This window comes from Monodelphis domestica, chromosome 1, assembly GCF_027887165.1.
Source record: "Monodelphis domestica isolate mMonDom1 chromosome 1, mMonDom1.pri, whole genome shotgun sequence".
Classification (NCBI taxonomy): domain Eukaryota; kingdom Metazoa; phylum Chordata; class Mammalia; order Didelphimorphia; family Didelphidae; genus Monodelphis; species Monodelphis domestica.
Genome location: NC_077227.1, coordinates 101,689,074 through 101,716,795, shown reverse-complemented (window position 1 = coordinate 101,716,795; position 27,722 = coordinate 101,689,074). Strand labels below are relative to the sequence as shown.

The following is a 27,722-nucleotide window of genomic DNA, read 5'->3' as shown; positions in this document are numbered from 1 at the left end:
CTTTGAAATGCAATTCGACTCCAACAGTTCCTTCTTTGGCTGAGATTAGCACTTTTTCCTTCTGTCCCAAACTCTTCATTTTACAAATAAGGAAACTGAGGTTGAGAGTGGTTGACTTGCCCCCAGTCACACTGACAATAAATTACTGAAGCAAGACTTGCACCTTGCTCTACCTAACTCCATGTCCAGTTCTCTATCTGCTATGCCACCATCTGCTTCTATGAAAATGTATAATAGTCATGTTGTAGGTTTACTATTATATCAGATGTTCCCAGTACAGAGTAGATACATTTGTTGGATTTCACCTGACTAAGATTACTATTTATACCCAAACCCACATAACAATAAACTCTGCTATTTTCCAACTTGTCTATACAAAACTTGAAGACCTCCCTTCTGCATTTTTATATACCTAAATAAATCTGCTGGTTTTGCAAGATTGTCTCCCACAAGGATTGTCTCCCACTAAAAGCACCCAACTTTTTCTAAGTAGTTTTGTAGTAAAAAAAAAAGGCATGTGTCCAGCAAATAAATTAAAATGAGGAACAGATAAAGAAACAGAACATACTACATTGGAGCAAAATCACAGTAAGACAATGAAAACATCAGCCAGACACCAACTTTCTGATTTCACATTTCCTTATTTTAATCACCTGCCTTAAAACATTCAATTTTGTTGCTTCCTCTCATTTCCATTAGGAAAGGTCTAAGCTACAAAACCAAAAGGGGATCTTGGAAGTCAACTTACATCTTTCAATGGAATCAGCTTCATGGTTGTCTGATAGGAAGGAGTAAGAGTTGCTGGGTAATTGTAATCGATGTTGTCATGTTTATAATCAGATTTATAGGCTATCTGAAATACAAAAATCCCAAAGGCAACACATTTGGAGAGTGAGGAAAATCTTAGTCATAAATTATTTGACTATTAGTTATAATAAAAACCAATACCAAAGTGAGTTCAAATTTATCACTAAGCAAGAAAAGTGAATTATTTGCATGCTTTGAAAAAAAAATACTATTTGATCCTATTTCTATTCAATTGATTCTATACAGCTGACTTTACTACATCTAATATAGCAGAAAGAGCCCTGCTTATGAAGTTGGAAGATTTGGATTAAAAATTCCACCTCTGACATATACTATCTGTGTGACCTTGGGAGGGTCACAAGTTTTCTGAACCTCAATTTCCTCATCCATAACATGAGGGAATTGGGCTAGACAACCTCTATGATCCCTTGTAACTAAAAATCTATGATCCTGTGATTATTCTCCTCTCCATCTTCTTATACTATCCCCTACTTAGCATCACATGCAGGCTACTTCAACAATAATTTATTTTACTGGATACCAGTAAGAATATACTTTCTTTATTACTTATTTTGATGAACTGAAAGTTAAGTAAAGTAATACAAATCCTTTGGGGAATTGGTAACATTTCAATCCTAGGGGATAGCTTATTTTAAAACTCTGATGTTGTAAATAGTTCAGTTTTAAAATTCATCATCTGATAGAAAAAAAAAGCAACATGTAAAAAAACTGTTCTCTTTCTCTCCTCCCCTTTCATGAAACATCACCTGTTTTTCTGTGTTGGCCAGTTTGACCTCCAAAAACAAGACTTACATTGCTTGCCAAATTTGCGACCTTCATGGCATGTAGAGTACGCCGGTCCATGCCAACCCCTTCATAGTGGCCTTTCAGTTGGGTCTGGTAATTTTCCTTGTATTTATTCTGCAAAGAAGTATTTCGCCATTCAACTTTAGCAAACAAGAGCACCCAAGAATACAAGAAAAACAATACTCACGTTTTTGCTCTCAAAATCAAAAGAGAAATGAAATATCTTTGTAAAGGTTTTTACTCTTCTAACTTGTTACCAATGCACTAAAACGAAATGTTTTTAACTAAATGTTTCAATTAAACACTAGAACATTGGTCCAAGCAAGCATATAAGGAAAGAATATAGGTTCTTTAAAGCAAAAAAAAATGGATTTTTTAATCTCATATAAAAATATAGCAAGTTTTCAACTCTTCATTCAACTTGAAAACCTATGATATTTAAATCAGATTATGGGCAATAAATTGAGCCAATATTTATATAGAGTCTACTATGGGCAAGGTTTTATTCTAAGTTCTTCAACAGAGCATTACAAGCCACTTCTTTTCTTGGTATTTATATTTTTTAAAGCATGGCTAAAGGTATCTGTGTATATTCATATACATTTTATGTACATATATGTATACATATTAAATATTATATATGTGTATATGTATATACAAAATATATATTCTATGTAAACATACATACATATAAATTTATGTCTGTGTCTATATCCCTATGTAGAGATATCTACATACATGCACACACAAACCAAATTCAAAGAGACAGATCTATCTATATAGATATCTATCTATATCTATCAACATGGCCCAAACACATCTAGTTACATAATTGGTCTTAGTCTATTTCCCTTGAGGGCAAGAACTATATCGTTCCAAATCATTCTCTATAGTTAAGTAGGCATTTTGAAATCTTTACAATATTAATGACCGCTCATAGTAATAATACTTTTTGCTTTCCAGACCAGTTTAATAAAAAATAAATTTTCCTAACACACTTCAAAATATCTCCCAAACTAGCTCTAATACAACCAATGGGCAGAACACTAAACTAGAACTAGTGGAAAGAGAGGAAAGGAAGACGGGATCCAGTGGAAGTTAGAAAAGAAAGAATTGTGGCTCAACATAAATGAGAATTTACTCATGAAAACCATCATTGATTAGTGGAACAAGCCATACAGAGAGGCAGCAAGTTCTCTTTCTCTGAAGAGATCTTTAAAAAAAAAACAAAACCCTTACTTTCCATCTTGGAATCAATACTTTGTATTAGTTCCAAGGCAGTAGAGTGGTAAGGGCTAGGCAATGGGGGTTAAGTGACTTGCCCAGGGTCCCACGGCTGGGAAGTGTCTGAGGCCAAATTTGAACCTAGGACCTCCCATCTCTAAGTCTGGCTCTCAATCCACTATTTAAAAGACTGCCCTCTATCAAAGATAAGGATTAGGATAATCCTAAAATAACATCCAACTTCAAAGTCTACGATTAAGGGAAATAAAGTGATAACATAAAATGATTCACTGAGATAAAATTTTTTAAATCATATAAAGAATTGAAATACAGTAATTAAATTCTTTCACATGGGTCAGGAATAACATATTGTACAGAAGACCAAAACTAAGGTGAGACAACTGTGATTTGCAATTGAGAATGGAAATTTAGAGAGTACAAAATTTTAAGTAATAATTTTTAAAGATTGGCAACTTAAGAACTCATTTGGATTTAATTTTCATGTAATTTTTGTTTCATTAACCACACGCGGGTTAGTAAGAATAATTAATTAAACGAGGACTTATCAGATAGTGACTTTCTCCCAAAGTCCCACACAAGGAGAGCTCCTTCCCCATTCAGTATTGCTTCGTTGCTTTCCCAAATAGAGCCTCCTCAGCAGAGGTCTAAGCTGGATCTCTCCCTGACCTCAATGGATAGTTTCAGAGTCTCCTTCTACAGTTAATCTGAGGACATGTTTATTGCTATTAGATCAGAACATCAAAACAGCTAGTTATCATTTTAATTTAATTATATATAACCCATTTTGTCAGTTGTGACTACCATATTCAAAAGCCCCTGATGTTCCTGTCTAAGGAGCCATGCTTCTCTGAAACATACATATACATTCACATTAACAGAAGCATATTAATAGTCCAAAGAACTAGCAAGACAAGAGCAACAAGACCTACACATAAAGGCATCCACAACTTACATCACTGGTGAATTTGGAGATCTTGCTGACGTTTCTGAACTGAGGAGTCTCGCAGTAGTTAATACTGTGACCTTTACTATTTTCCAGATCCTTCTTATACTCCACCTTGGAAACCAAAAGTATCATGAGGTACAACATAACCAAACCCCAGCTTGGAGTCTACTACAGGAATTGAGAATAACTTCTTAGAAAATTTCCATCCCAAAGTTAAGGGATTCTCAAAGAATTTTTAAATAGGCATGTTTTTTTTTCTTATGCCCTCTCCATATCAATATAGTTCTAATTATCTACTCCTTACCAAAACCTCCAAATTTTTATCTAGTTCAAATCATATAATGAAAAGCATGCAATTGTTTTACAAAGGAGTATGATTGATGACACCACAAATCACAGAGGAGCGTTCCTTCTCATTGATGACTGCTTGAGATCTCCTAGATAGCAGAATGGAAAATGCTATGTGATAGCTATTAAATCAAGTCCAAATCATTGTGGGTAACTGGAGAGGCCAACTGAAGTCCTATTACCATTAATAGAGTCTCAGCTGCTGTGTCTCCACAGACAAACACATGGTCAAAAGTAATTTAAAGACTCCCTGGTGCCCTTCTCTTACAAATAGAAATGTAGTTTCATTCCATATGACCCTCTACAAAAAAACTTGCTTATGATTTGTACTTTTAAAGCATTTAAAACATAAATTAAATGAGTAAATTTAAAGCATGAATCTTAGAAAAATAGTCCCCTAAATTTTACCATGCAGTTCTCCTGTGTTCTAAACCTCTGGATGCTATCTATTTAACAATATCTAATGAGAGGCATTTGTAGGCTGGTAGTAAAAACTAACAGGAGGTCAGAAATCAGAACTGGATTCTTGCCCTATAACCTTCGATAATTCATGTCCCTTCCCAAAGCCTCAGTTTTCTGAGGGTTTGGACTACATATTCTCCAAGATTCTTTCCAGGTCTATGAGTTTGTGAAATATTTTATTATAAAAGGAATAGAGCTGAGGAAGGGCCTTAAGGATAGCTAACATTTTTTTTTTGGAATTGATATTTGCCAGAATTGTGAGTAATTTCAACATCCTTTCTCACTCCAGATAAGAGGCCCCAAGGATTGTGAATAAAGAATCCTCCAAAGTGGTTGTGTTATTTGAATTCACATTGTATATTTCCTCTGGGCTGGAACCAAATAACCACATTTTACAAAACTTCAAAAAGTCCAAATATGAATACATGGGACCACTTTGGGGGATATATTATTCACACTTTGGGGGATCTGTGCAATCACTGAGAATAAGAATATTTTCCTACCTCTGAATTTTAGTGAAGATCAGTTTGGAACTCCATGCCTTGTCTTTGAAAGTAATTTTCCACAAAACCAACAGGCTACGGGAAAATTTAGCATGTCTGGCATCTAGAGACTTCAATAAGTGTTCCATGTAGCATTTTTGCACATCTATAGTACAATGGTAATTGATATTTATAATGATAATCTTGAGATGCTTCTGCATGTGCCTTTTTGCATCATCAAATACTCAAGCATATAAGAGTTCTGTGTTGGGTTCATTTTATTTTTTAATTCTGTTTTTGAAATTTTGCTAATGTATATATAATATTATTTTTATCAGCAAGAGTGTTTGGTCATTAGAATACTTGCTTCCTGCCTATGCTATCTAACAGCATCCTAGGTAGTAACCCATAAACACAGGTTTTTAAACACCCTCCTCATCCTTACCTCACTGACAAGCTTGTTCACACTCTGAGCACGTTTTAGGACCAAGTTGTCTTGGGCTGGAAGTGAGTGATAGTGAGCAGCTCCTTTCATCTTATTGAAATCCTGCCTGTATTTTATCTGAAAGAAGCAATGAACAAAGGAGGTTTGAGATCACCACTTTCATTGGTCATATCTGAAACTGCCCCATAATCAGTTTATGGCACAAAATTTTTTTCTTCTGAGTCTGACACAAAGCTACGTATTATGTGTTCTCTTCTAAATTATCCATTGGCTACTTTATCCTTCTCTGTTCTCTTTGAGATTCATTTGTATTTTCCATATACATCCTGCCAACCTATACCAATTTGTTATACAGACAGAAGGATGGTTCCTACTACTCCCCCTCACCCCAAAAAGTAAAAATCATCTAAGGATCAATGAATAGCAAACTCAGGAATTTGAATGTCACTTCTCATCTCTTTGCCAGAAGAAAGGCAGAGTAGAAGTAACATGGGCAATCATTATACAGGCAAGGAGGTCCAGTGCTTGGAATTCCACCTTCCCTTGAATACTTTTATCAGATTTGAGGTCCTAGAGATTCTCTCAAAAGGAAGAAAAGGGGGTGGAAATGGAGATGTGTTTCCAATTCCCCTTCTGAATTTAGAGATTTATACTGAGTGTTTCATTGGGTATTAAATAGAATATAGTTTAATTATAGCCTGTCTTTCGAGGAATGCCAGCTGGCTAGGACTCCATAAGGCAGAGTCAGGTTACTGACTAGGTTCTATCAGTGCAATCAGACGCCCAATACGTGTTTACCCAATCATATGCTCACTCAAAGTGCTGAATTTCCACATAGACTTTCACTTCATATGAAGTCATTTCTAAGAAGCCATGTGTGGTTCAACATCCTCAAGAGTACCAATTGATTAGAAACGCAATTATCCAGTTTGTCCCTACTTGAGCAAGAAAATACCAATAATATCCAAAAACCAAATCAAATCCAAAGTGGAGATAACCCTTGAATTGAAAACAAAAACTAAGAACTTTGTACTTATGTCACTTTTTGGTTTCAGAGAATTGGAGACTGCTCAACCTGAAAGGTGCCTTTGGGATCATTAATTCATCCTTTTAAAAAATTTTATAGTCGAGGAAATTGAGACTTAGTAAACTCTAGTGATCTGTCTTAGATTGCACACAGAGAATTAGTGGAAGAGCCAAGATTAGAACCTTAGTCTCTTCAGGACAAGGCGCCTTTCTCTTCCCTCTCATTTTCATCATTGATTTTACCTAAGCTGCTCTAAGGGCATTGACAGGAAAAACCCATTTCTCCACTGATTCCATTGCCCTTCAGACTCCTACACTTTATACTTACATCACTTGCTAGTTCATTGGCTTTCTTTGCATTCAGATAAGCAGGTGTGATCATAGCAGGAAAACTGCCTTTTCCCCTGGCCTCTTCATACTCTTCTGAATAGTCCTGCTGAGACATGTGGGAAGTTTAATTGTTAATGCTAACTTCACAGAATGAATGGATAATGAAAGGCCATTATCAAAATCCATGCTAGTGTAGCACTTGCAAAAAAAAAATCACTGGAAGAAAATGTTCTTGAGATAATATAGGATAAATATTAATATTCCATTCAGTGCCATTCAACAAGCATTTTAAGTACCTACTAGGTGCCAGCAACTATATTCTAGGCACTGAGGTATAAAGTTAAAAAATGAAACTACCTCTGCCCTCAAGGAGCTTATAATTTACTGGCATGATCATCCAAAATTTTTTTAATAGAATAACTAACATCTTCAGCATTCTCACAGGCACTTGGTAAGTTCTTATGTCCTTCCAAAGCCTTTCTTCCTACTGCAGATCTGAGTTATGATGTTCTTGTGGATTATGATGCCCTTGTGACCAAAGTCTTGTATTTTACCATTTATCTGGGTAATCATTGGGATGTTTCATCAGTTTCATCAGTAATCTTATTCCAAGTATTTTTATTATTTATATTCAATTGTTTGTAGAGCATGTTTTGGTAGGTGGCTCCCACACTCATTGATTTCTATCATTAATTAGTACAATAAAAACAGCAATAATAATAGCAGTTCCCATTTATATAACATTTCATGATTGCAAAGATTTTTCACATATATTAACTCAATAACCCACTGATAGTGATTATCCTTGTTGGTAGTTAAAGGAGGGGGAACATTCCAGAATGGGGATTCAAACGAATACATTAAAGAATGATCCCACCATCCCTCAAAAGTATCTGCTAGGTATCTTCCACTATATATCCTTCATGAGTTCTATATGTGAGATGTGTTTTCAATCATGACATGAGCAATATGGAAATATGTATTTTATAAAAGAATGGATACAACCTATATCAGACTATTCCCTGCCTTAGGAAGCAGTGGGGAGAGAGACGGAAGGAGAAAATCTGAATGTTAAAATGTCAAAAATGGTCAAACACATGTAAAACCCAGTAGAATTGCACATTGGCTATGGGAGGGGGTGGGAGGAGGGGAGGGAAAGAACATAGATCATGTAACCATGGAATAATTCTCTTAATCGATTAGATAATTTTTAATTGTCAAAAAATAGTTTCTACATGTAACTGAAAAAAAAATAAAGGCATAAAAAAGAGTGACTCAGTGGTTACAAAGCTAAGCATAGAGATGGGAGGTCCTAGGCTCAAATCTGGACTAAAATGCTTGTTTCCTAGCTGTGTGACCCTGGGAAAGTCACTTAACTCAATCCATTGCCTAGTTCTTTCTGCTCTTCTGCCTTAGAATCAATGCACAGTATTTATTCTAAGATGGAAGGTAAAGGTTTAAAAAAATATACAGTATCCCACTAGAACTCTAAGGGGAAGAGATAGCTGGTCTCTCTCTGAGAGAATCATACATGTGTATGAATTATGTTGCTATATACCTCTATCTTAATTTCCTCATCTGTGATAATGGAGACAGAGATATAAAAGCTATATAAATGCTAGCTATTCTAACTACTACTATTTATAACATTCCCATTTTATAGGTGAAGAAAATGATAAGTATGAGCATGGCCACATAGAAAATAAATGGAGTAGTCAAGATTCACATTTTGGTATTTTGATTCCTCAGCACACTACATTGCTTCCCAAAAGAGAGTCTGTATCATGCAACTCTAATCGAATTTTGGTACGTGTTTATGAGGAGGAAACTTCAAGTTGGCAGATGATTATCTGAAATGTAATCCAATGGATATTTCAGGCAGAGTATCTGACCCTACCCTTTCCCCTAGAATCTTCTTTTATAGACATTCTGTCAATGCATGAATTATGTAAACCACACCAGCCATTTTACATAAATGCTGACACCTCACTCCCTGTATGCCATATTGAGTGAGATGAAGACACCTGCTTACCCCTTAGAGGAAGAAGGGAATAATGGGACATGTTAAGTGCTCCAGATATGTAGAGTCTCTCTCTCTTTCTCTCTCTGTCTCTCTCTGTCTCTCTCTTTATCTCTCTCTCCTTTCTCTTTCTCTCTCTCTCTTTATTTCTCTCTCTCCTTTCTCTCTCTCTCTCTCCTTTCTCTCTCTCTCTCTCTTTATCTTTCTCTCTCCTTTCTCTTTCTCTCTCTCCTTTCTCTCTCTCTCTTTCTCTCTCTCTCCTTTCTCTTTCTCTCTCTTTATTTCTCCTTTCTTTCTCTCCTTTCTCTTTCTCTCCTTTCTCTCTCTCTCTCTCTCTCTCTCTCTCTCTCTCTCTCTCTCTCTCTCTCTCTCTCTCTCTCTCTCATCATGGCTCATCTTGCAAGATGGTGGATCACTATAAATCACAACATGTCACACAATAAATGGGATAACACAATATTGGAGGCCCTCAACAGCTGAATGAAAAGGACTGGCTCTGTCCATCTGGGCTTCCTCTGGTTCCTCAATGAAGCTTGGAGAAGTCCATCTAAAGAGACTAACTTACCAGGATTGCCAAGAGACAAAAGCTGTATTCATGTGTGTATGTGTGTGTGTGTGTGTGTGTGTGAGTGAGTGTGTGTTTATTTGTAAATGTAGAGATTTTATCAGAAAACTATTGGTTTGATGTTTACATTTTTTTAATTATTGAGGGATTCTTATTCAGTTTCCCTAAATCCTAACTCTTATAGATTTGTTAGTGCTAAACCAATGCTTTTCTCATGTCTCTATTCTTTGTATATGCATTCTTTTGGGATATATTAAACAAGAAAATCTTCATCAAAAAGTGTTATGTGTGTTTGTAGGTATATATAGCCATGGAACTGCATAGGGTATTCTACAAATTATATTTATATTTTTTTCAACCATCTCATTTACATATGAGAAAACTGAATTTCAGAGAGAAATGACTTACCTAACTATCTACATGTATGTATATAAATATTTTAATATATTCATATATGAAGTATGTTTTATAATCTGTTAGTTAAGGCTAGACAAGGTATAGTTAAACAACTTGACTGAAATATTTTTAAAATGCAATTAAATAAATGTATTTTTTAAAACTACAATTTTCTAAATATATATATATATTTAAATATACTTTTTTATTAAGTTAAAAGCAGAGTAAGTATTCCATTAATTTATTCTTTAACCACTGTTTTGGAGTTCATTAAAAACTACTTGAATTTAAGAAAAATGTAATTGAAACTTTTTTAAGTGTTGAATTTGTCATTTTTCTCTGCATGACACTGAATTTCATCTTTAGATTTTAAGATATCAGAACACTTGCAAATAGGCCTTAACATATGTATGTACATATTGACATAGTTTAATAGTATGTACCAACACCAAACATTACAGATAAGCTTTTATAAATCCAAGAGGAATGATTTGTTTTTTGTTTTTCTTTTCTATTTCCTTTTTTTATAGCTATGACAGGAAGATTGATGCCAAAACAATTCAGTACTAGAAAATTAAGAAACATCAATCAAACTTGCTATTTATAACCCTATTTCTTCCTCCTCTTCCTCAATATCATTTTCCCTTCCTCCCTCCAAGTTCTTCATTTCTCCCACTTTCTCCTTAACTATCTCACCTTAAATATCAAAAATATAACCTCCCCAAAACAGTCATGCTCTTTGTCAAAAAAAGGAGAAAACATAGGGTTTTAGAAAAACAGAGGTCATCTTTCAAATGGTATTCCAATTGTTGCAATCATGGTACATATTGAGTTCATGTGAAGAGTGAGGCTGGGTAAGAGATTTTAATATTTATCCTTTACACAGGGCTTTATACAGCATTGCTCTTTGCCCAAGGAATGATCCCTGGTGCACCTAAATTATAGGCTAAGTTTAAAGAAAGGTAGTTCTATTACTTTCAAGTATATTCAGTTAGGCTAGCTAGTTGGTAATTAGCCCACCTTGGAACCTGCCTTAATGAAGAGATGAGAATAATTTACATTTAAGAAGTTTGTTAAATTGACAGATTTTGTAAATGTCTTAAAATAACTCGTCCTTAGGTAGGTTAAGCACGTCCCCTATGATTATATTTTCATGGACTAATTATTTAGCAAAGTTTTCTTTCAAAGATTAGATCATCACTCATCCAAAAGACAGAGTACTCTAAAATAGAGTCTAATTAATGAATTCTTAATGTATTAATAAACCAACCTCAGAAAGTAATCGTGATTACATACCTGGCTGAACTGATCTGCATATTCCTTTGCCCAAGGACCCTCAGCTCCAGCAACTGTATGGCCAGCTTTCCCCTTCATCTCTTTATGGTACTGTTGGTGATATCTAACCTGCAAGAGAGTAACATAAACAAGCCAGAGGAATTTAGTTGACCATATACCAGACTTAAAGCTTAAAAGTGAAATTATCACCTCATAATCCTTCTTGCTTCAAATCTAGGAAAATGTCATGGATGCTGAAGAGTCAGATTCCCAACACAGCTAAGTTCATTCATTCAAAATTTAGAACATATCTTTTAAGAGCTAATTCTGGACAATACTTGGGGTGTGACAAAGATAAATAATGACTTTCCCCTAACTTTGTATAGTTTATGATCTAATGGAAGAGAAAAGACACCTAAAGAGATATAATTTTTTTTAGATGCAGACTTGTGATTTTATTTATGAAAGAAACACTTGTATAGAAATTCCCTTCACAAGATGTAGTGCTGCATCTCACAATGTTAAGAAACTGCTCAGGAGTGGTAGATAGGCTAGCTTCTTTTATCAACAGATGGACAACCAGGCCTGGTTCAAATGTGACCTCTAACATGTCCTAGCTGGGTGATCCCAGGCAAGTCACTTAACCTCTCAACTGCTTAGTCCTTACTGCTCTTCAGAAAGAAAGAAAGAAAGAAAGAAAGAAAGAAAGAAAGAAAGAAAGAAAGAAAGAAAGAAAGAAAGAAAGAAAGAAAGGAAGGAAGGAAGAAAGCAAGAAAGAAAGAAAGAAAGAGAGAGAGAGAGAGAGAAAGAAAGAAAGAAAAAAAGAGAGAGAGAAAGAGAGAAAGAAAGAGAGAAAGAAAGAAAGAGAGAAAGAGAGAAGGAAAGAGAGAAAGAGAGAAAGAAAGAGAGAAAGAGAGAAAGAAAGAGAGAAAGAAAGAAAGAGAAAGAAAGAAAGAAAGAGAGAGAGAGAGAAAGAAAGAGAGAGAGAAAGAAAGCAAGAAAGCAAGAGCAAGAAAGAAAGAAAGAAAGAAAGAAAGAAAGAAAGAAAGAAAGAAAGAAAGAAAGAAAGAAAGAAAGAAAGAAAGAAAGAAAGGAAGGAAGGAAGGAAGGAAGGAAGGAAGGAAGGAAGGAAGGAAGGAAGGAAGGAAGGAAGGAAGGAAGGAAGGAAGGAAGGAAGGAAGGAAGGAAGGAAGGAAGGAAGGAAGAGAAGGAGGGAAAAGGGCAGGAGGGCAGGAGGGAGAGAAGGAGGGAGGAAAGGAAGGAGGGAGGAAGGGAAGGAGGAAAGGCAGAAGGAAGAGAGGGAAGGATGGAAGAAGGGAAGGAGAGAGGGAAGGAGGGAGAGGGAAGGAGAAAGAAAAGAAAGAAGGAAGGAAGGAAGACAGAGAGAGAGAGAGAGAGAGAGAGAGAGAGAGAGAGAGAGAGAGAGAGAGAGAGAGAGAGAGAGAAAGGTTAGTCCTTGTACCATATTGCCTTTTAGTTGCTAAATAAAATCTGGTTAATTTGACCATGGTATTAAGATACTTACTAGTTCTAGGTTCCACAGATTAGAAATCAATCCATTTCATATATTCTTCATATATTCTTATTATTTTTAAACTCTTACCTTCTGTCTTAAAATAAATACTGTGAAATTTTTCCTGACTCTGGGCTTGACTTTCTATCCACTGAACTACTCAGCTGCTCTAGTTGCATATTTTCTTAAAATTAAGAAGCAGATTGTACAGCTACGTGGCTCAGTGGATTGAGAGTCACGTGTAGAGATGGGAGATCCTGGGGTTCAAACCCAGCCTCAGACCCTTCCTGTGTGATCCTGGGCAAATCACTTAAACCCCATCCCTTGCCAGCCCCTTACTAGTCTTCTGCCTTGGAACCAATACGCCGTTTTGAATCTAAGATAAAAGGTAAGGGTTTGTTTTTTTTCAATTAGTTAATTTTTTTAAAGGAAGGGACAATGACACTTTTGTGATTGTGTATTGAATGCCTAGTATGATGCTTGGTGTATAGTAGGCATTTAATGAATTTATTTATTGGTTGGTTTCTGAATATGATGGTCTCGTTTTGAGATAAATAAATTTTTTTAAAAGTCTGTGGACTCTCTCCCCTATATGACAGTAAATGTACTTTAGTAGCCATTTGGATGAGAAAATATTTAATAACAAAGAAGTCACTACAAAAGGTCAGATTTAACTCTGAAAGGGCATAGAAATAATTGTTCCAATTACATACAAGTGCAGAATCAATAATACAAGATTACCATTATATTATATTGATGCTAAATAAAAATAAAAATGGCCATATGTGGCATGCTTATAGATTCAAAGAACCATTTCAATAACTCTAAAACAAGGCCAGAACCACTACCTTGGCTGTTAGAGCAAGTGTCCTCCTTAGTTGTGAGTCCCTCATACCAAAACACCTATTTGGATACTTACATCACTGGCTAACTCATTGGCTTTTTTTGCAATCTGGTAAGCTGGAGTGATCATGGCAGGGAAGCTTCCTTTTCCTCTCTGTTGCTCAAAGTCCTCTGTGTACCGCACCTAGCACAACAAACATTTGTTGAAGATCTACTGTGGACAAAGAGACAGACAGGCAGTGCAGCAGATTGAGCTCCATATCTGGAGTCAGGAGAACTTGAATTCAAATATAGCCTCAGACACTAGCTGTATGACTTCAAGAAAGTAACTTAACTCTGTTTGCCTCAGTTTCTTCATTTGTAAAATTATCTGGAGAAGGACATAGCAAATCACTCCATTATCTCTGCCAAGAAAACCCCCAAAAGGGTCATGAAGAGTGGGGCATGATTGAAAAACAACTGAAAATAATTATGGACATAGCCCTGAGAAAGTAACTTAACCCTGTTTGCCTCAGTTTCTTCATTTGTAAAATGATCTGGAGAAAGAAATAGCAAACCACTCTGTTATCTCTGCCAAGAAAACCACAAATAAGGTCATGAAGAGTGGGATGTGACTGAAAAAAAAAACTGAAAAGAATTATGGGGTGTAGCTCTAGGCTAGATACTAAGAATAACAAAAGGTTCAGATAAGAGAAAAAGCATGAGAATCCAAGGGTCATTTGTGCTAACTCATTCTCTCCTTGGTATGGATTTGAGGGATACAGATCTCAATTCCAGGTCTGGATTGAGGTTGAAATAAAAGCAGTGTTGTAAAACTGAGACATGGTCCTTATTTATAACACAACACAGTTATCAGAATAATTGTACCATGAAACAGGGAGGCTATACGAAAAGGAATCCTTTTTCTAGAAACAATGCTTTAATAATTTGTAGCATCAGAGATTTTTTTTTTCAAGACAGCCTGAGAGACTATGATGACAACAGTAACTACTAGGCTAAATAGATGGCACTCCTTGAAGAAACCTGCTTTAATGAAAAAATAAGAACAATGTATATTTAATAAATCTGTTATGCTTGTAGACGCTATCGTAGCAATGTGGAATAGTGCAAAACTCTTGCCTTATGGTCAGAAGACCTAGTCTGACCTAGCTCCAAAGTCCTAGCTCCAAAACTTAGGTTTGTGAACCTAGGTAAGTCACTAATGATGCAAAACTTTGGTTTCATCATGGATATAGATATGCTTTCAATAAATAAGCATTCGTTTTCTTTCCTTACTTTTCCCAACTCATCAAGAAAGAAAAATAGAAAAATAAAACCTTTATAACAAAGATGAGTATGTGTGTATAAACACATACATGCATATAATCACACATGTACACATGGAATTGTATGTGTAACATATCTGTTATACATGTGTGTTATGCAACGTGTATATACATGTATGTGGAATAAATAATACCAGCTGGTTGATTCGCTGTTATCCTTTGTACTTGAAAAGGACCAAAATGATACTACTTTTCCCACTGTAGTATCCTATGTGAAGTATTTTGTAAATCTGAAAGTGTTACATGAATGGGAGCAATCATGATCTTAATACCTTTTTCTAGAGCTCTGTAGTCATAAAGCACATTTATACATATGATCTCATTTCATCTTTATACAGAAAAGCACCCACATGTTCTCACTGACATCTACTGTGTGGAAGGAAATGTAAGTATCTCTAACTTGGTTTGGTTATTGATGAGTCATTGTCATTGGTTAGCCATTTTCAGCCACATCTTACTCTTTGTGATCCCATTGAGGTATTCTTGGCAAAGATACAGTTGTGGAAACTGAAGCCCAGCACAAAGTCACAAAGTTAAGACTTGAACCCAGGTCTCCTCTCCATTGTGCCAGTATTAATTTTACCATATTATGCTGAACTTTTTTGTAGTTGTAATTTTGACTATGAGGATCCTATGATGAGAAGATGCCATAAGAAATGGCAAAAGGGAGAAGCCAAGAAAGACCTATGTGAACTTAATGCAAAGTAAAGTGAGCAGAGCAAAAACAATATATCCAATGTTAACAACTTTTTGAAAACAAACACTTTTAAAAAATAAGAACTCTGATCAATGCAGTGATCAACCTTGATTCCAGTAGTTGATAATAAAGTTACCCATTTCCTAACAAAAGGATGATTAAATCCAAGGTGTGGAATAAGACATACATTTTTGGACCTGGCCAAATGTGAAAATTGGTTTTGCTTGACTACTCGTCTTTGTTATAAGAATTTTGTTTTTCAATTTTTCTTTCTTGATGAGTTGGTGGGAAATGCTTATTAATTGAAAATACATTTTTAAAAGAAAATTAAGTTTCTGACTATAGCAAATATTTTATGAGATTAAGAAAATTCCCACCAATATAAGCACAGTCTTTGGACTACAAAATTGAAGAATTCTAATTAAAAGAGACTTTGGAGGCCATTGAATCCAAGTCCTTTACTTTGCAAATGAGGAAACTGAGACACAGGGAGGTTTAGTGACTTGTTCATGCCATGTGGTCCTACCTTAAAGCCCAACCTGAATACTTCATCATAGCATAGAAAGACTCTGGGCTCTAAAAGGCTATGCCAACAAAGCATAATTGGATTTGACAGCTGGAAAGCTATGTATAAACCACTTGGTGATGTGTGCTATTGGAAAACCAATCCAGCTAAACTAAAGGAAGCCCATCACCAATTTTTTTTTTATCAGAACAATTCATGGAGGCCATCTACTAAGATATAGAGGTGTTAAAATTAATTGTGGTTGAGACTGAAATATATTAATTTCTAAATCCAGTCTTCACAGAGGACTTGTGAGCTACATTGGTGGAAGGAATGTCCAAACTCTCAGATTTTGTTATGGATTGAAACAGAAACTTCATGTTTCATGTTTCTGCCTCCTACTTTCTTGTTATTTTCCCTTCCAGATGAGATAGGGAAAATGAACTCTAAAAGTGAATAAATGTGTCTCAGCCTCTAGTTCTTACATCACTTTGAAGCTGTCCACCAGCCTTGGCATGCAGGAGCTCAGGGGTATCTGCCACTGTCGTGAACCTGGAAACACGTTCATCGTGTCCACGCTTATACTGCACCTAATGGAAGAAGAAAGCACAGAGTTGAGATTGTACTCATTTTCCAAAGCTTCTGATGGCATTTATTTCTTGTGACTTGTAAAAGAGGGACTAAATAGTTTGAACCTCCCTATTAATGTTGCCTGGAATTCAGTAGCTCTGACTAGTCCTCCTGGAGTTTGCCATGGTTATTTAGATTAGTGGAATCAGCTGTGCCAATCTTGGAAGTCCTACCCAGCAAAGATCCAGCAGGTCACATGCATTTGATAGATTTACAGAGTGAAAAAAAATAACATCTTTTCTAGATATGATGTAGGAAAGGTACATTTGCCCTGATTTTTTTTATATTTGTGTAGATGAGGCAACTGGCATCCAGAAAATTAAGAAATTTATTCCAGAGTGGGTCTCCTACCTCTTAATTGAGGGCCCATGAAATAGTGATATGTTCTACTAATTCATTTATAATTTTAGGATTATGTCAGTGACAAGGGAATACATTAATCTAAACGGATTCTCTTTAAATAGCCTAGAATATCTGTGTTCTTATAACCCTCTTGGAAATGTATGAATTACAGTGAATAATGGGGTATAATCTGCATCACTGGAGGGAAATGCCCACATTGACAAGCTCACGTATCCATTGAAATAAATTAGAAAGATGGAAACACTTACCTGGCTTGCCAATTCATTGGCTTTCTTGGCCCGTTGGTATGCGGGGGTGATCATAGCTGGAAAACTTCCTTTTCCTCTCTGCTCTTCATAGGTATCTGCATACTTGGTGTAAATAGAAACAATGCCAAATGGCATTATATGCCAAAGAAGCAGGATTTTGGCAAGTAAAACTCTTCTTATAAAACAATTGGAAAGTGGAAATTTTTATCCTTAGGATAAGTAATAAGGATATAAGAACTAGGAAATGCTTGTATTAATAAAAGTTTTTCCCATTGAATTCTGCCCCCTTTTTAAAGAAACCCTTACCTTCCATCTTAGAATCAATACTATGGATTGGTTCCAAAGCAGAAGAGCAATAAGGGCTAGGTGATAGAAGTTAAGTGACTTGCCCAGGGTCACACAGCTAGGAAGTGAACAAGGTCACATTTGAGGCTAGGACCTTCTCTCTCTAGACTTGTCTCTCAATCCACTACGCTACATAGATGCCCCCTCTACTACTACTTTTTCAAACTAATGTCAATTGCAAATCATAGACAAACTACAATGACATAATTTATGACCTCTGGTTCACCAACATGTCTATACAATGACTGATACCAAAATAAGAGTATTCATTTTCTTCAGTAAGAACATTTCCAAAGCAAAATGCAAGTCATTGGTAAATTTCCTTCTAAATTCATTTGTTTTGAAACTCTGGGCTGAATATCACAGAAGTTTGTTTTCCATGGTGAGACCCATATTCTCTGCATCTATATTTCCCTTAAACCATAGCAAAATAGGGCAAATTCACTTATGCTGAACATTTATTCATCCTAGATTCTCCAATAGATAAGAGAGTGGGTCCCACAGGGAAGAGAACAGCTTTCCACACTGGACATTAATTAACAGTGGCTGAGATTTATATAAAATTGCTTTATGTAAACACTTGTCAAGGTCCCCAGTGGAAGGTGACATCCAAATAAAACATGGAGATTTTTAACATGCTTACCTCACTTAGAGACTTTTGTGCTTCCACCATTCTTACAATTTCAGGGTCTGGTAGAGTTCCTGGGGACCAAGAATTCCCCTCACCATATGCAGCCCAATAATCTTTCTATAAGGAAAAGAAGAATATCTGGCATTTATATAGTGCCTTAAAGTTTGCAAAGCATTTTACAAATATTAATTTTATATTTGAATATAATATATATTGATATGTTATACATTTTATTAATTTTAATATTAACTTATGTAGTTCTCAAAACAACCCTGGCAGGTGGGTGGCATTTTCCCCCTTTTATAGATAAGGAAACTGAGGCAGATAGGGGTTAAGTGACTTGCCCAAAGTCACATAGATAATAAGTGTTTAAGGTAGCATTTGAACTTAGATCTTCTTAACTCCTGGCCCAGTGGAATCTGTGGGGACACCTAACTGCCTCAAAAGTAGAGTTTTAAAAAATCAAATAAATTATTTCTTTATCTTCCCACTCAATGGCACATATTTGTTCATTTTGTTAATATAACATAAAAATGACAGCATCTCAGTTGATTTCCCATTTATCCAGAATAGTCATATGTTGGGGTACTTTGAGTAACTACATATTCTGGTGAGCTGAGTAACAACAGATAGTCACACCAACTTTTAAGAATTAGAATAAAAACAGCAATTACACTGGACACAATTTAATCCTTCTTTTCAGGTTTGTGGTCATGCCAAAGAACCTCAGTGTCATTGGTAGGAGCCCCAATTATCAATAGACAGCACTGTAGAAAAATATATTACTAATTATATAAGTAGAGTGGGATAGCAGCTAGATGGTGAACAGAGCAGAAGACCTGAAATCAGGAAGACTCATCTACCTGAGTTCAAATCTGGCCACAGACACTGCTGAGAGAGAGAGAGAGAGAGAGAGAGAGAGAGAGAGAGAGAGAGAGAGAGAGAGAGAGAGAGAGAGAGAGAAGTAGGAAGATGGGTAGGAATATAGATAGATAGATAGATAGATAGATAGATAGATAGATAGATAGATAGATAGATAGATAGATAGATAGATGGAGGGAGAAAGAAAGAAAGAAAGAAAGAAAGAAAGAAAGAAAGAAAGAAAGAAAGAAAGAAAGAAAGAAAGAAAGAAAGAAAGAAAGAAAGAAAGAAAGAAAGAAAGAAAGAAAGAAAGAAAGAAAGAAAGAAAGAAAGAAAGAAAGAAAGAAAGAAAGAAAGAAAGAAAGAAAGAAAGAAAGAAAGAAAGAAAGAAAGAAAGAAAGAAAGAAAGAAAAAGAAAGAAAGAAAGAAAGAAAGAAAGAGAAAGAAAGAAAAAGAAAGAAGATAGAGAAAGAGAGAAAAGTAGAAAGATGGGTAGATAGATAGATAGATAGATAGATAGATAGATAGATAGATAGATAGATAGATGGAAAAGTAGGAAGATAGGTGGGAAGATAGATAGATAGATAGATAGATAGATAGATAGATAGATAGATAGATAGATAGATAGATGGAAAAGTAGGAACATAGGTGGGAAGATGATAGATAGATAGATAGATAGATAGATAGATAGATAGATAGATAGATAGATAGATGAAGACAGACAGACTGATAGACAGATATACATAGATAGCAGATGGTCATTATTTGAAAACATTATTAAATTCATAATTGTTCTTTTCGTTGTGATTTTTCTCAATCAAGAGATAATAATAAGCACTTCTCATGTGAAGGGTTCTGCAAAAACAATTGTTTAAAAAGGATTCTCATACTTATGAAAGAATGAGAACAACTCATGTAGTAGAACAGGCTTTGGAAGAGGATTAATGATAGCGGTTTTCACTCCAATTGTGCCACTAACTAGCTCTGTCACCTGGGGCAAATTATTTAACTTCTCTTTATTTGTACCTCTTTATTCTCATCTTGTAGATGAGGAAGTTGGATGAGGTAATTTGTATCATCATACATGAATTCATTTTTTTGAGCATGTTGAGTTTGACATGATAGTGAAACATCAAAATGAAGATGGATAAAAGCAATTTGCTGGAATAATAATAATAACTAACATCTGAATAGCACATATAACTCATTTAAAGTCCTTTCATCTCAATTATCTTACCTCATTTACCAGTTCAGGCATTTTATGTATAGCTGTCCCATCTTTGGCTTTCATGTCCCAATGAAAAACAGATTTAAACTGTTCTCCATCTTCTCCATATTTCATCTAATTATTGTCAGAAAAGTTCCCAAATGGGAAGAAAAAAATCACTAGTTCATAATCAAAGTTACATAAGGTTCATAGTAAGACCATTCATGCAACAAACATTTATTAAGCATGTATTATATTTAATACATTATGGTCTAAGGGAGATGAAAAAAATGAACAAGATGGGGGCAGCTGGGTGGTTCAGTGGTTTCAGAGCCAGGTCCAGAGACAGGAGGTCCTGGGTTCAAATGTGGCCTCAGATACTTCCCAGCTGTGTGACCCAGGGCAAGTCACTTGATCCCCATTGCTTATCCCTTAGCACTCTTCTGCCTTGGAACCAATACCTAATATTTATCCTAAGTTGGAAGGTGGGTGAAATAAAAAAAAAAAGAAATGAACAAGACATGATCCCTGACCTCATGGATTTTCTAATCTAAGAATAAGAATGTAGATTAAATAATAAAGATTAAAATAAAGTACAAACCAGGGACAAAAAAATTTGACAAGATCAGGAAGAGACAAATCACTTCCTGCTAGAGGAAGAAGGGAAGGCTTCAAGAAGTAAATGGCTGAGCTAGAATTCATTAAAACTATAATGCCTTTTACTTGAGAGGAAATATTTCCAGGCTCCATAATTTCAGCAGCTGACTTGCCCCATCACAAATATAGACCATGACCCCTCTGGACTTAAGAGGCAATCTTCATGAATTGCTATCATGCTGAAAAATCTGGCCCCTTATGGTCATCTTTCTGGGGGTGAGTCTCCTCACCATTAGTGAAGGCAGTCCATGGACAAAGATTATATAGGAATTCTGCAGGCACCTGGTACCAGAGCAGGACTGACAGAACTTGTGCTCCAAAGCCCTTGAGGGCCATAGGGCACCTCGGAATGATAATAAGGAGGGAGACTTTAGTAGAAGTGAGAAGGCATTCCATAAATGAAACCTTCCCAATTTATCCAATCAGTACTGCTTGAGCACCCCTTGTGTAGAGCATCCCAAATGAAGTTATAATCTAAGAATGGTTTCATCCAATCAAATAAAAAAAAAAACCTTGCCTTCTGTTTTAGAATGAATACCAAGTAACAGTTCCAAGGCAGACGAGTGATAAGGGCTTGGCGATTGGGCTTATGTGACCTGCCCAGGCTCACACAACTGGGAAGTGTCTAAGGCCAGATTTGAACCCAAGTTATCCTGACTCCAGTATCAGTGCTCTATCCATTGTACTATCTTGCTATTCCTTGGGATTGTTGTTGATGCCACTAGGACATCACTGAATATGGTCCTTAAAGAAGCCTCAATATTGTTTTAGGACCTATAAGTACAAAGAGATCGTAACGTTTTCTGCATCTGAAAACACATGACTACTAAGTAAGGACGAAGCATTAAAAAATTTGAACAAAGAAAATTCTCCTATTTAAAGTAGATTTTTTTTCACTGTTCATTTCCACAATTTAAAACTATCATTAGAGTTCACCTGCTTCCCCCTCAAAACTTCTCAGGAAAATACAGGGAATTCATATTTAAGGCAGGGAGAAACATTCTTAAATGATATAAAGACAACTTTATTAAGGTCTATCTCAGATCAGAAAAGGGGAAATACTCTTTTAAAAAAAGTATCCCTATTATTTGAGGGAGGAGGGGAGGGAAAGAACATGAATCATGTAACCATGGAAAATAGTCTAAATTAAATTAATTAATTAATTAAATTTTTTAAAAAGTATCACTATTAATCATTGATCAGGCAATGCTAAACAAGTTGTGGGTGAATATGGTGAATTCACAAAAACATGGGGAAAATTAATGTGAACTTATGCAAAGCAAAGAATGTAGCACTAAGGAAACAATATGCACAATTTCTGAAATAGTGTAAAAAAAAACAATCAAAATTGAAGCTGTGAAACTATCATGACCAAGTTTGCCCACCCCCCCCCCCAAAAAAAAAGAAATGAGGAGTCTCCTGCTTCATTTCTTTGCAGAGGTATGAAATCATGGGTTAAGAACTCAGCCTATAATGTCAAATTTTTTCAATGTATTGGTTAGTTTTGCTTAAGTGTTATTTTATTTTTCATTTTTTTAAGTCTGTTATAAAGAATAGCTTTCTGGAAGGGCTGAGGGAGAACACTGGGAAATGCTGAGAATGCAAAGACTAAATAGTAATTAAAAAAAGAAAACCGTACTTTCTAAAACTATACTTCTACCCTTGTTTAATTGTTTTTTCAATCATGTCTGACTGAGTCTGAGACCTTATTTGGGGTTTTCTTGGCAAAGATATTGGAGTGGTTTATCATTTCCTTCTCCAGCTCATTTTACAGGTGAGAAAAAGAAACAAACAGGTGGCTTGCCCAGGACCACACAGCTAAGTAGAGTCTGTCTGGATTTAAACTATGGCCTTCCTGACCCCAGGCATGGCATTCTAGCCACTGAACCACCTAGTTGTCCCCTACCTTTATCTACCGACTAAATTTAAAGAGAGAAATCTGTCCTTATAAATGTTTATATTTTAAAAGATTAAGATAGTGAGGGTATTGTACTAGATGCCCTCACAAGTCTCTACCATAATCATCATCAAATATTCTATGGTTTAAACTTCAAAAGAGAAAAAAAAATCAAACTGGTTCCAATCATAACTCAAATGGTCAATCCTTGCCACAATTCCTAACACTCTTTTGCATAGATAATTACCTCAAAATTTCTCACAAATGTAAAACTCCCAAACTATCTTCTATCTTAAGACACTACTTTGGCGCCTAAAGGGAATGAATTATTGGCTCTTTGTTTTTCTCTTGGTAAAGGAAAGTGACCTCAGCAGCCAATTGTTCAGTTTACATCCACCTCTCCTGAGGTTCTCAGATTGCAGCCTGCAAACGGAAATAGAACTTGGGATAATTTCTGTCTCATTGCTGGGTCTGTCATACACCATTAAAAGAAAGTGAAGCCATCGCTACCTTAAAGGAGAGCAAATAATACAGCGCCAGTTGAGAAATAAGTATTCAGTCAAGGTAAGATGATATTTTTAAATAACATCTTTAATTTTAAAAATATACACTATAAAATACTATTATAGCTGTCTTTGGTTTTGAAACGATTGTGGAGTTTTTTGATGATTAAGTTCGTAATTTAAAAGTTACAAATTTTAAGAGATGTTCAAATACACAAAGTTAAAACTTTTGAAATTTTAAAATATTAATGGTAAAAAATGGCACTTTAGCTGTAAAGATGCATCTCCAGCTTCTAAAAAATTGCAAGGCATTTTAACTGAATACTTGGGTGTCTTACCATTAATCCAAATTCTATCTAATGTAGCTAACTTTAAACATCAACAGCCATATCAGGGCATTTTTTTTCATGAGCCTTTGAGTAAGAGTCCTACTATGACCAAAACCTCAAATGAGAAATAAATGACACAGAATAACTCATAAGACTATTTTGAAACACTCTGAATACAGTGCTGAGCTATTCTATAAGGACAGACCAGGAGATGAGCTAAATAACCTTTCTGTAATGCTCTATGAATAAGGAGAGCAAGAGACATCCAGGTTCATCAGTTTAAGGTCCAGGAAGTTCTACATAATTTTTTACTTTTAATTGGTCACTCACCTGTTTGAGGACTAGAAAGAGGGAATAGCTAAAAACCATCAAGTAATTAATTATTTATAAAGTAGATAGGTGGCTCAGTGGATAGAGCACTGGACCTTGAGTCAGGAAGACAAGTTCAAATCAGGTCTCAGATACTTCCTAGCTGTGCGTCTCTGGCAAGTCACTTAAACTTGGTTTGCCTTAATCCACTGGAGAATGAAATGGTAAACCACTCTAGTATCTTTGCCAGGAAAACCCCATGCAAATCATCCATGAGGGTCATGAAGAATTGGACACAACCCAACAATATCAATCAGTTATTTAGGGAAGAGGAAAATAAGTTTTATTCTTTAGCTAGAATAATAACTAGAATAATGATACCTCATAATTATATAGCACCTTAAGACTTCCAAAATACTTTTTACATACATTTTCTTTACAACAACCAAAAGCTATTATTGATCCTAGACTTTTCATTTTAGTATCTTCCTCCTATAAATGATTTCTATTTATCCTGCATGTATATATTTTGTATAAAATTGTTTGTATAGTGTCTCCCCCATTTGATTGTAAACTCCTTGAGGGCAGAGGCTGTCTTTTGCCTCTTTTTGTATCTCAGCACTTAGCACAGTGAATTAATAAATGTGTATTGATTGACCCCATTCTACAAGTAAGTAAAATGAGGGTCAAAGATGTTAAATGACTTTCCCAGGGTTACACAGCTAGTAAGTAGAACCTGAATTGTATACCCTTTTTATAGAGAAGTATAAAATGTTAGAGCTCTGACAATCTTATACATGCCCTCAAGTTCAGTACTCTTATGGGCAAATGAGGAAATTAAGACCTAGAAAGGCATAGTAATTAAATCAATTTTGCCTAGCTTGTCAATAGACCTTGGATTAGATTTCAGAATTGCCAATTCTTAGACCATTGTTTCCAATCCACCCTGTAGCATTGTCAATAAGGTTTTTAAAAACTCACTTGGATATACACATCATTTACTAGCAAGTCACCCTGGAGCACATAATATTCACTAGATGTTTGTTGATGGATCAAAGGATCATTATTAAGAAAAATCAATCTTTACAGGCCCTCCTAGAGGCAATCTAACAGAATGATGGACATGGAAGACCACAAACATTTCTCTCCTGCACTCTGAACACCAAATTGGACCTTCAACATAACTAACAGTTTTCAATTTGGGGAATTTAAAGTTTTCTATAAGATCTCCCAAAGTGTACCCACAAAAATCTCATTAATGAGCTGAAAAGTCAAACTATATGTCCTCTGTTCAATTTAACAAGCAATTCACTTGAGAAGTAGTTATTAAGTATTATTGCATGTTCTCTACGCTGCATAAGTTCATTATCAAATTAGCTAGAAGGACATGAAACTATGTTGTTTAGAAGCTTAAGTGAGATTTATTATTTATCATTCATTAAGTAAATACACTGAATATTTGCCATGACTTTGAGGGGGGTGGGAAGTAATGACAAGTACAAAGCTCAATACTTGTTTAAGAAATACATAAATGTGTTAGTGTTGAGAAAAGGTAGAAGATCCAGTTTAGAGAATGATTACAAAAAGAAGGGGAAATTCAAGTACAGAGGTCATTCTTTTTTTAAATAATATCCAAATAAATAATCAAATAACTTACCTCACTACCTGCTTCTGACTGTTTTCTCAAATTTATATTTAATGGACTCTGATACACACTAGTGAATGTGTTGTTCTTGGGATTATGTCTATAAAGCATAAAAGAAAAAAAAAAAAACAGGAAGTTCAGAAAGTGCTAATCTCTCAGCAAGTTGCATTGGCCCAAGTCTTATCGATGATGAGTTATCTAAATATATAGTTCTTGTTTGAGGCAGTAAATATAATATCTTAAATTTAAATTAATTATGATTTTGGCTTTGATTTTAGAATATTAGAAACTTTGAACTGGAAGGGATAAGGAAATTGAAGCCCAGAGAGAAATGACAGTCAGAAACCAGACAGGGCAGGACTCTAATTTGGGTCTCCTAAATCCATGTCCAGTACTCTTTGTATAATTCCAAGTTGTCATATATTCTATTTTTTAAAATCGTATTTAACAGAGAATAGCCATCAAAAAAGGAAAACTCCCAGGGTAGAAAACTATATATTTTCAAAAAAATTTCAAAAACTCTTTATCACTCATTTTATGGCCATTAAGTAACTTTGCCCACTCTTCTACAGCTCAGACTTGGAGGTCACAAATTTAAAATTAGAAGGGGATTTAGAGGTCAGTGATATAGTGCAACTCTCTCTTTTGAAATGAGGGAGCCAAAGCCCAGAACCATGAAGTGACATGGTCAAGATGGCACAGATATGAAGTTGAAGAGGTAGGCAATGCTGCTGCCCTTTGTCTGTTTGATATGAATTTTTGTTTTCCAAAATGTTTCCAAAACTTGCAGTTTCTTTTAGTGCATGAAACTATGCATCCCAAGATATGTCCTAGGTTACATATAGAAGAATATTTTTGGACAGACTATAATTTGGAACTAGTATCATTTCTGTAAGGGGGTTCTCAGTAATTCTCAAAAAAAAAAAGATTCAAAAAGACGTTGTCAAAAAAGAAGAAACTGGCAGATAGGAGAAAGCCACAAACACTTACGCATGACAATAAGGCTTCTTCTGGTGACTCACAAAATTATTGACAGTTAACATCATCTTGCAAACCTCACAGTGAAAACAAGCTTTGTGCCATGTCTAGAAACCACACAGAAAAGAGAGAAATTCCATAATTTCCAAATGCTCAGATATGACTAAGAGTAAGACACAGTTATTAAACTTCTGTCATCTTAAGGTTGGGGTGAGAGAGGGGGTTAAAAAATAAAGCCACCACATATTAAGTTGAAAGGCTATAGTATCTCTTCCCTCAAGATGATACAGGCAGCTATATTTCTGCCCTAGAAATAAGCACAAGCAAAAAATATGGGGAAATCCATCCTCTTCAAAAGTTACTATTTCAAAAATGTACAGGATTTTGTGCTCAAGTGAAAAAAAATCATACATTTTACATCCCTGGTATTTTCCTCAAAGACCAAGGAAATATCTACTGACCTGATCTAAACAGTTGATCTTTTCAGCAGGATAAACCCCATACCCACACCGAGAACAAGCCTGCACATTCATCTTAGCTTCAGAAGAAGGGGAAAAAGATAAGAGCAGACAAGAAATCTGAGGATAACTCCTTCGTCAGACTGTCCAACTCCACTGTGTATCCAGGTCCCTTGTTGACTCTCCCTGCTGTCCTTGGTGGTCACCAGCCTGTGTTAACCTTCTGAATCCAACCGCCTCCCTTCCTTTCTTGACTTTCTGGTTTGAAATCAGCAGCTGGACGGGTTATAAAGCTGCCACTTACTCAGGAGAGGGTCTATTTTGGCACCTCTGTCAACATGCATGCTGGGGGAAGGGATAGTAGAGGCGTTTCTAGCTGACATGGTTCTCTAAATAGAAAAGTGAACTCATTAAGGGCATCATGCCTGTCTGAATGGATGACCAAATTCTAGGAGCAGATCATTCCTCATTCACTGTCAGTTGTTTAAAATGCTAGCTGTGATCATTATCTAAGAAAAGAGCTTTAAAGAGATAACACTGTATCTTCATAAGACCATGGAGTAAGAAAAGTTACTCTTATGTCTATTCTCAGACACTTTCAATTTAGTAAGAAACTCATTAGGG

At 35.5% G+C, this 27,722-nt stretch overlaps 1 protein-coding gene across 2 annotated transcripts in view; it reads right to left on the bottom strand.

Moving 5' to 3' along the window:
* Positions 1-27,374, bottom strand: part of NRAP (nebulin related anchoring protein) — an 88,179-nt gene extending 60,805 nt beyond the window's left edge. Inside the window, exons 1-14 of one of the 2 annotated variants that reach the window (XM_007478982.3) lie at positions 27,102-27,374; positions 26,653-26,747; positions 25,675-25,762; positions 20,353-20,457; positions 18,267-18,371; positions 17,279-17,380; positions 16,523-16,627; positions 13,587-13,694; positions 11,176-11,283; positions 6,897-7,004; positions 5,543-5,659; positions 3,812-3,916; positions 1,621-1,728; positions 749-853 (exon numbers count right to left, since the gene is read on the bottom strand). In XM_007478982.3, coding sequence (XP_007479044.1) covers positions 749-853; positions 1,621-1,728; positions 3,812-3,916; positions 5,543-5,659; positions 6,897-7,004; positions 11,176-11,283; positions 13,587-13,694; positions 16,523-16,627; positions 17,279-17,380; positions 18,267-18,371; positions 20,353-20,457; positions 25,675-25,762; positions 26,653-26,747; positions 27,102-27,173 — 1,431 coding nt within the window. In that variant the 5' untranslated portion in view covers positions 27,174-27,374. The remainder of the gene's footprint in view (positions 1-748; positions 854-1,620; positions 1,729-3,811; positions 3,917-5,542; positions 5,660-6,896; positions 7,005-11,175; positions 11,284-13,586; positions 13,695-16,522; positions 16,628-17,278; positions 17,381-18,266; positions 18,372-20,352; positions 20,458-25,674; positions 25,763-26,652; positions 26,748-27,101) is intronic. The other variant, XM_007478983.2, reaches the window with a different exon arrangement.
* Between the last annotated feature and the right edge of the window lie 348 nt (positions 27,375-27,722).